The sequence below is a fragment of the Nannobrachium achirus genome, assembly GCF_963921795.1.
Source record: "Nannobrachium achirus genome assembly, chromosome: 22".
Classification (NCBI taxonomy): Eukaryota; Metazoa; Chordata; class Actinopteri; order Myctophiformes; family Myctophidae; genus Nannobrachium; species Nannobrachium achirus.
The window spans coordinates 24,502,864-24,512,988 of record NC_137829.1 but is presented as its reverse complement, the minus strand read 5'-3'; the positions used below and the strand labels follow the sequence as shown (position 1 = coordinate 24,512,988).

At 40.6% G+C, this 10,125-nt stretch overlaps 1 protein-coding gene across 1 annotated transcript; it reads right to left on the bottom strand.

The window, feature by feature from the left end:
* Positions 1-5,228: 5,228 nt before the first annotated feature.
* nr4a2a (nuclear receptor subfamily 4, group A, member 2a) lies at positions 5,229-8,844 on the bottom strand (the record flags this gene model as incomplete). The annotated part of the gene is made up of 6 exons (XM_080752609.1): positions 5,229-5,485; positions 5,854-6,032; positions 6,201-6,403; positions 6,789-6,952; positions 7,133-7,262; positions 7,972-8,844. 6 exons carry the CDS (start codon positions 8,842-8,844, stop codon positions 5,229-5,231), a joined length of 1,806 nt encoding a protein of 601 aa, XP_080608735.1.
* Between the last annotated feature and the right edge of the window lie 1,281 nt (positions 8,845-10,125).

Genomic DNA, 10,125 nt, shown 5'->3' with positions numbered 1-10,125 from the left:
AAGGTGGATCAAGTTTTATGAATTAACAAATGTGAAAGATATTCAACACGCAAAAAAAGAACTCACAATATGTGAAAATGGATGGACTACTAGCAGTGGGCACAAGTAATGTGGCCCAATGGTTTGCGAGATTGGCCACGGACAGACAGCTGAAAACGTAATCTTCCCCCTTGCCTTCGGCCTGGTGGAGAACCAGGCTATAGACGCTCTTAATCTAAAGTGCACAAAAACCTCATCATTCAACTCATTATTCTTGTTTATTCCTTGTTGTAGCTACAGTAGGACCCATGGGGTTCACAAGTTGTAACAGATTCAGACAACAGTCTTGTTATAGTGACCTATATGTTTTCAAAATATGAAGGGAACAAATACCAAAGAGGAGTGCAACGTGAGGAATACAGGGCAGTAACACAACTGCTGAGGGTATTAGAGGAACACTAACTAAACAAATTACACAAGACAATTGTGAGATGATAATCCTGTCAAACAGCAGAGTGCGATGCCTTTTGAGAGAGTAGGCAATTACACGATACATCCTCAAGAGAAGTGAGAAAGTTTTTAGTATTAGGTCTATTTTCAGGTGTATACTCTGTAGCCGTAACTTATATTGAGATGCTGATTTAAATTACTCAAATTAGTTAATGTGTCAAGAATAATAAAGTGATATTTTGAATGGCATCATTTATAAGATAAATGACAGTATTCATCCTTTCAATGACTGTGTTCTTTTAACAATTTGAATTAATTTATTTTCACAGTCCTATTTATTATTATATATTTATTCCATGTTACACTGTACGTTTAGGTATATTGAAGATTCTTCTCTGTTTTCAGGTCTTTGCTGCTTTGATGTAGAGATGCCAGAAAAAACAATTTTGCCTTCATCTAGGCTACTCAGTCTGATGCATAACTACAATAATGGCATTAGTATAGCAATGAGTTTTCCTCCTCTCTAAATGCGTGCCAAGTCTCCATTCAGTGTAAAGGAAAAGGTCACATGTCCTGCCACCATGGGAATCGTATGAAGTGAAAGTGTGGCCTTGTCCTAGGTTTCCCAGCATGGCTCATTCATAGCCTTTCAACCCACAGTTGACTCTGGGTCAACATTGTCAGCATAAGAATCTTTGTGAAAATGGGAAGACTTTTGATAGAGAGCTGATATGTATTACAAAGGGGGGTGTAATGACCTAGCATGTGTGATGGTCCAGCTATACCAACGACTACAGTACACTCCACCAACAGCCAGCATGCCAAGCAGTATACTGTACATGCAAGCCTGTTAAGTTGAATCACAAACTTTGTAAAATAAAATGCTGAGTGCAGGTGTATACATACAGTATGTGTGTGTATATATTTATATATATTTAAAAAACAGGTTTTTCTGTGCAACCATGAGGTTTGCATACATGCGTATGTATCAGTGTCTTTATGTAATGCCTGTGTGTGTGTGTGTGTGTGTGTGTGTGTGTGTGTGTGTGTGTGTGTGTGTGTGTGTGTGTGTGTGTGTGTGTGTGTGTGTGTGTGTGTGTGTGTGTGTGTGTGTGTGTGTGTGTGTGTGTGCGCGCGCGCGCGCCCACACTGCTGTCTTAATATGCCTTAATGCCTTAATATTAATCTGTGGGTGTGCTTGCATGAGCATGTATATGTGAGGGCGTGCATGATATGCATAGCTAATGGTGGCACTGTAGTTGTGAAGCTACCTAATAGTTTTAAGCTTTTTGCTCTAACTGCACAGGCAATTACAGCACAGCAAATCCTCTACAGGGGCTGGCACATACAGTATAGCTGCCTCTGCATGCTGGCTTCTTTAATGTTTATTTCTCTATTATGGTATAGCCAGAGACCATACTGATTGCAAAGCATTTATTGTATTTATTTTACTTACATGTGCTGACATGATATTGTAAAACTTTCTGCTAATGTCATGTGTGTGAGAACTAAGTTACCCATTTAAGTTTTTATGAATTTTAAATAAAAATGCCTTAGTACATATACATACATATAGCCTATCCATGCACAAACACTGATAGAAAGAATATTTGCTACATGTGTCATATTTTATTGTGCCGAGATAGACAAATTCAAAACCTAACTATGGTTTGAGTGTCAGTATAGAATGAACTTTGACATTGCAAAGCACCCTTACAACAAATCTGCTAAATGTCAGCAAACCGGTTATGAATGTGATCCCAATTTGTCTTGGAATTAGTACTTTGCAGTGAAGATCTAATTATTTAGACAATGTATAGCCTTCTGCTAATATCTCTCAAGAGAAGCTGTTCCCTTCATCTTGATCATGTAATAAATTGTGAATCACAGTAGATAGGCTAAGTCCCAGACATAGCCTCAGAGCCTGGCGTCACTTTTCTTTCCAGCTGCAGTAATGGAAAGCAACTATGACAGCAGTTAGGCCTACTATACTTTTTATTTTATTTTTTACCGAAATCAGTCCCATATTATTAGGCAGCCTACCCTTGAGATTATTAGGCTATATTTGTTCATGATTTATGGTTATTTCATTTCTAAAAAGTAGGCTAAGCTGCTCAATATCATTTTGTGTGTCACACAACATCTATCATACATTTTGAATTCTGTTTGGAAAGACATTTACACCGATTACAATCAGAGACAGACTGGGATGAAGAGGTAGTCAACTTCTGCAGTAGGCTATTTGACCGATGCAAAAAGATGTAGCGAGAATTCTGCAACCGTTCTGCATGCAGTAGCAGGTGTCCCCGTGAGAAGCGATTTGAGGTTTTGGTAATTTATCGGGGTATTTCAGGCTTGAGCCGCAAAAAAGTGAATATTTCCAACGCTTTAAACGGCATCTTCGCGATCATCTTTGAGACTTGAAAGCTTTAGATGCAAACATAATCCATTGTGACATTTCCACACCTATCTGAATCTGAACACCTGCTCAAATCAGCGGGAGGTCTTGACTAACGGCAGACCATAAACTTGTTTAAGTAGCCTAAATTAAAGTAGGCTAGCTGAACATTAAATATTGCTGATAGTGGGAAGTAGGCCTATATATGCCTCATTCGGATTTTGTGATGTTATTTGTTAGTTACCGTCTCTAAAGTTTTTGATAATTTTACATCGCACGCAACCTCAACCAAATTGTCAGCATATAGGCCTGTACATTTTGCGTGAATATTAGCCTATAGTCGTTAATAATATCGCAATATGTAGCCGGTCTATTTGCATATCAGATTTAACAAAATAATTTAAAATCAGAAATGATTTGGGATATAGGTCTAATAGGTAGCCTTCATCATGGAGTAAAAGCAAAAGCTAAAAAATAAATAAAACGAACACTACATTTTTATTGTTCTTTGACCATTCTCGCAACAAAGATAATCCAAACTTTTCACTCACTTGACTTATCCCATATCATCACAATTATTATTATCATTATTTCTGGTTCGAAAAGATCATTCAAGTAGCCTAACAACATTGAGTTGTATAGAATAAAAGTAGGCCTAAATATAGGCCTACTTTACAGAATGCATTTAGGCTATTTCTGTAAAAGTCTAGGCTATAGTCTATTAATGAGTTGTTAACATATTCTTAAGGGACGACATTTGCACATGTTTTTGGTATAGCCTACTCCCATAACTATGTCATGAACGAAAGTGATAAGGGTTGAAATTCCAGTCAATAGGCCCAAGAGAAATTCTCCACGACTGGAATGAACGAATCCTGAAGCAGAAAAGGTAGACAATTTGAACTTGAAAATGTCTAAAATTGCGACTATCGATGCGATCTTTTTATCTTCTTTTTCTTTAGGTCGAAATTATGATTATTATTTTTATTATAGGGCCTAAACGGGCCTCTTTTATATTTAGTTATGCTTTAGGAGGTGGGAGTATAAAGCATTTTGTTTTGAGCTAGCGGCCCACTTCATTACCTTAAAACTCAGACCCACGATAGGCCTACTACCAAATAAATGAAAATTAGTCTTGTAATTGGGAAAACAATTTAATTCCTCTTTGTTGTGCTTAAACTGACCACGTTTCCATTCAGAAAATCCTGAATTCAAAGGATTAAATCTTTTTCCAAGGACATTATAAATTAAAAAGTTTTATTTGTAAACATTAAATAGTTCCTTCTCTCTCTAAATCGTTTTGAATATCTGCGCCAAATGCATTGCAATCGTCTCTAAAATGATGATTGTTAAAGATGTATAGGCCTAAACCGCACACTCATGAACCTTGGATGTGATTTCTTCTTTTCTTTTCTTTTCTTTTAAATTCTCAAACGTTATAAATCATAACTACCTAAGACGTCTATAAGACATAAAACATAAGACAAACGTGCTCAGCATGAATTTGGATGGTTTTGGAAATCGTTTTAAATTGCACCCATGCTTAATGTAGCTTTTGGCAATATAAATAATAAATATATAGAAACGTTTATATTCAACAGCAACAATACTTACAACACATACAAACAAGGAATGTCTGACAGTTTTACAAACACCATGGGTCCCTCATTTTCTATACAGACGGAGATACTGTTTCCCACACAATGCATCGTTTACATAAAAGGTGTGCCATGTTTACTACGAATCTGTATCAAATCTATCAGACTACATAGTGTCCGGTATATAATGTATTATAGACATCACCTTAGCAAGTGCCTATAGAACCTATTACACAACATGCGTCGTCTTTTCTGGATAACTTTCAAACCTCGAGATCCTGACACATCACATATAGGCACGAGTCATAAAAGGAAAAGAAAAAAATCCAATATTTTCATTATAACAAACTTTATACGCGTTATATAAACCGATGCATTTGACGCATCACATAATCTATCATAATATACAGTGTGTATATATAAATGGAATATATTACAACTGAGTATGCTTAATCAATGCGAGATGATGTTAAATAAAACAGTAAAATGATTGCAAGACCGAATTAATTATGTTGACAAAATGTCCATTGGAGAGAAGTAGGCCTGTCCCCGTGCACATGAGGATTCGTTCGTTTGGCACAATAATTTCAAGGAATTACAGAAAAAATATTAAAACAAGGACTCAGTTCCTTGTCGGACCCCTCTTTTCTTTTTCACTGCTCCTTAATCCTAATGGGTGCCGTTGCTTTATTTGCCTACAGAACTTGGCAAATATTCATAAATAATAATAATGGTAAAAATCTGACTCACTCAAACAGTCTTTGGAAGTTCTTTGAGGTCTCGCCAAAAAAAAAGCAAATAACTTAAAAAGGTAGCGTGTCGAGGAAAAGTTTGTCAATTATTGCTGGCGGAGGGACTAAGTCTTCTAGCTTTAAGTAAAAGATACGCTGCAGACCTTGTGTACATAGCGTGCGAAGTTCGGGGAGCTTTCCCAAAAGTTTTGACAGGTAGTTTGGCCGATTCAATCCACCGCCATTGAATGTCACTTGGTCTTTGAGGCAGTTGACTATCTTGTTTTGAAGATCCTCGACCCTCTTGGGTTCCTTAAGCCCGTGTCGCTCTGAAATGTATACCAACAAAAAAACTGAGACAATTTTTCGAGAAATTAAGTCTAAAGTATTATGCTTGCTCATAGCGGGGAGTAGCCTATACATTGCCATGTGTGTGTGTGTGTGTGTGTGTGTGTGTGTGTGTGTGTGTGTGTGTGTGTGTGTGTGTGTGTGTGTGTGTGTGTGTGTGTGTGTGTGTGTGTGTGTGTGTGTGTGTGTGTGTGTGTGTGTGTGTGTGTCGCGCGCGCGTGTTGTGCATGCTTGCGTGCCGTGTGTGTGTGTGTGTGTGTGTGTGTGTGTGTGTGTGTGTGTGTGTGTGTGTGTGTGTGTGTGTGTGTGTGTGTGTGTTAGTTAAGGGACACATTGCAGAGACACCCACCTGTTACCATGGCCAGAGCTGCGATGCAGGCGAACGCTGAGATGTCAATATTCATGCTCTGCAGGTTAGAAGAAAACTCCGCGATAGCGTCTATCCACTCCCCAAATCCACGCACGCACTGGAGCCTGTGCAGGACCACTCCATTACAAAAAATAAGTTTGCCTTCCACTGGGTTGGACCTGCAATTAATAACAAAGTGCCATTAATTACCTTTGAGCAATAAATGGGGGGATTTAAGGGGCTCCTAATTATTGGGTAGCTAATAAAAGCCATGCAAGGCAGTGAAGCATGAAGGGGGCTGATGTTCATTAGAGTCTAGGTTATTTTATAATTACACCGAGCTTTACCTGTATGCCAGTCGCAGCACAAAAAGCTCAAGGAAGGCTGACTCGAAGAGCAGGTCCTGGTCTTGTCTCGGCAGGTCAGAGAAGCCAGGGATCTTCTCCGCCCAGCCCCGGATAATCTCCATGGAGCCCGTCAGCAGGTCGTAGAACTGCTGGATGTGTTGGGTATCGTCTCCGGTCATTTGGTAGTCAGGGTTAGCCTGGAACTGGAATTTAATTTAAACAGGGCTTAATGAGGTCCTTTAAAATATATAATCCGTGAAATTGCAATGCCCATTTCCAGGAGCGGGGGGAGAGCTTTTTTACTATTAAATTCATGTCTTCTTTTATTGAGTTCCCCGTTTCAAAGCAATTTACTTAGTAAAATATGCCACCTTAAAAAGCCTGGCGAAGTTAAGAATGCAAGGATGTGTGAGTTACACGAAACTTTCCAAGGCGATAAATTGTGAGCGGAGAGAAAGCGCACATTTAGGCTAAATCAGAGAGACCAGCGGACCATAGTTACCTCTGTTCTCTGCCCACAATAATGACTGCTGAGTTATAACAGTGTTATAAAAGTGTTAAAACGGTGTTCAGGGAGAGTGGTCTTACCCTGGAGTAGTCCAGCGATGACATGGACGGGTTCGAGTCCACATGCGCTCTCACGAGGGCGCTTATCAGGCTCACGGGCGGGGAGGGTGGCGATGGCTCCTGGGGACTTTTGGGTTTGGAGGGCAGACGTCCTCTTCGACCTTTTAGATTAGCCGTTCGGACAACTATGTTTAGAGAAACATGACAGTATATTATATTATAGGCTAGCCTAGATGTAACATGTTCAATCTGATTCAAACAGTATAGGCTGGCGCTGGACATTACGCGCGCAGCGCAGATATATGTGTTGTGAACTTGTTGTAATAGAAACGAAGTTGCCATCACAGGCCTAATAATACACCTACCTTCTTTTACCATTCCAACGACAAGGCACTTCTGGAAACGGCAGTACTGGCAGCGATTTCTTCGGCGTTTGTCAACAGGACAGTTTTTATTCGCTAAACACACATATTTAGCATTTTTCTGAACGGTGCGCTATGGAGAGGGAGGGAGAGAGAAAACATGATTTAAGCATGCAGGCCCGTGTCAAAGTAGGCCTAGAACATGGCCTGTATCGCTGGACAGCTGATGAAAACATGGTGTTGAAAAGATGAACACGATCACATCTTTCTTATCCTATCTGCATGTGCGCGGAGCAAAAGCAGATAGATAGATAGATAGATAGATAAGCCTATTCAGTAAATACAAATTCGTGGTCATTCATATTTTATCTGTGAGACTTTATCAGCTCTGAGACTACCCATTTTTTAGAATACTAAGATTGTGCTTTTCAATCAAGTAGCCCATATAATAAGTGGCCATATGTGGAATATAAACATTACTAGGCCAATATTATAAATGGTCCTATATATTAAATTGTTGTATATGCACCTGAGTTTAAACAATCATTAGTGAAGTCGACCACATTGCAATAACTGTGATGTCACCAAATTATAGCCCACATTTCCTTACATGAACAGAATTTAAAATGTGACTGATTAGCCTATAGATCAATTGTGTTTCTTAATATGTATTCATTTATCATGCGAGACACAGAGTTAAAATCCTCGGTGTTAATTTATCCACCCTCACAGGTCCATTTGGTTCCAGTTGTAGTCTACACTCTTGGAGTTGAATTAACACCAAGGATTATGACTTAGTGAAAATGACACTGATTCATGGTTATTACTGACAGCCTGCCCACCTTGAAGAATCCTTTGCAGCCCTCGCAGGTCCTCACTCCATAATGCTGGCACGCAGCGTTGTCCCCGCATACCGCACATAGACCCTCGTTTGACGGCGATCCTCGGGACGGGGGCGATGGAACTTGGCTGTCCATCAACTGGTGCCCGTGGCCGAGCTGGAGGGAGTGAGGGAAGGCCAGGCCAGCCTGTTTCCTGATGGCACTGGGTACCACAAAGCTCTGACTGTCCAAGCCTCGGTGCGCGCCCGGGTTGTCGTGGTTCATGGAGACGTGCAGCGGGCCGTCGAAGCGCATCTGACAGCTCGACACAGGGGTGCCGGGAGGGGACTGTTTGAACGAGAACAGCGAGAGCCTCGACACGGGGTTCTTCCGCTGGTCCATCATGTGGGAGGTCGCCGCGACATAGTTCTGGTGGAAACTATGGAGGGAGCCGGGATCCTCCCACATGTGATTGGGCTGAACTTGGAAGTTTGGCGTGCTCGGTGCGTGCGGCGAGGTGGGTTTGAAATACATAGGCCCAGAGTGCGCCATCATTTCCTCCGACTGGGGCGGCAGGTGACTCTGCTGATGGTGGTAGCTGTGCATCTGGACGTCCTCCACTTTGATAGAGGACTGCTCTCCGGTGTGCGGCATCTGGTACAAGCAGGGCGGTTTGACGTCGTAATTGGTGGTATAGTTGTCCATGAACGTGCTGAAACTAGGGAGAGAAGTCGTGGCTGTGATTTCAGTGTTGGTCAAGTCCATGCTAAACTTAACGAACTCGGGTGTTAGGAAGTCGCAGCTGTATTCTCCTGCGGTGTGGTAGCTGTAGCTCTGGGAAGCAGGACTCGCTCCTTGGGGTGAAGATCCATACTGAGCCTGAACGCAGGGCATGGCTACAAAAAACAAACACAAAGTTTATAAATATGACAATAGCATCAAAATGATTTTAAGAGATGCCAACGCAAATGCTATCTATATAATTTTACTCTGCATGCACGTGTTTGAAATTATATAGCCTACTCCACGTGTAACATTTTAAGAAAACATTGAACAGTCAATGAAATACCACAGAATTATACAACTGCCTTTTGTATTTGTAAATAATGTCCCGTATAGCCTACCTCAAGTCTTCTGACAGTTTTTCGATGACACTCGAAATGGGTTTGTCAGGAACTTGTGAGGGGGTCAGGATTCAAGAAAACAGCTCTGTTCTGGAATCTTCCCCTAATAAAATAGATCACTTTGACTTTACTGATTTTAAATAGCCTATATAGATATACAATGATCATAAACTAAGAGGTTCTAAGAATAATGTGAAGCTTGCAGTTACGCACGAATAACGCACGTAACCCCACAATGTATTTATGTAATAAATGCATTATTACATAAAGCCTATGTATATATAGATATTAAGCAGCATAAAACGTTCTGGTTTGAGTTTATTAAAATATGCTATGTTTAGAATAGAATAGACTAACTTCACTGCAGTCCAACTGCGATCATGTCATGGCCAGATGCAACTCCCAATAGTTTAAATAACAGGTAATTTCCAACACTGGCAGATATCCAATAAACTGCAAAGCGCAAAAATGAATTCGCATGCCTCGAGTCAAGCTGGCATATAGTATACAAACTCAGTCGCGGCGATGTTGACAAATAAAGTTAAAGCTTAATTACCTCTTTCACATCAGAAAAGTGGCGTTCAATCCATGCAATAGGCACGCAGGGAGTATTCATCAATTTCTGTAAAAGCTCCAAAACATGAGCGTCGATACCCAAGGAATGCCAAGGCGAGCCGTGAGTCTCCAAGCACTGAGCGCGACACAAGCATCGACTACCCCCGTCTGGCCAATGTGGCTTTGTTTATGTGAGCGCTGGGTACCACGGCCCACGTGTTTCACACGTCAACGTCATCTGCGTCGACAGTGACTTGCACCAATCCACTGTGGGACATGCTCCAGACCGATTTGATCTGTGCTATGTGTTCTGTTGCCTTTTCCTACATGGATGCGATGCCATACATTGGTTTTAAGCTGCTTATGGCATCAATTGAAAACGGAGACAATTAATAATAATAATTCTAAAAAATATATGCCTATATTCCATTCAAAGGCTAAAGGTGTGGATCTGTTACTAAGGTTATTAGGTGTGTATATCCTAATAATATCCCAT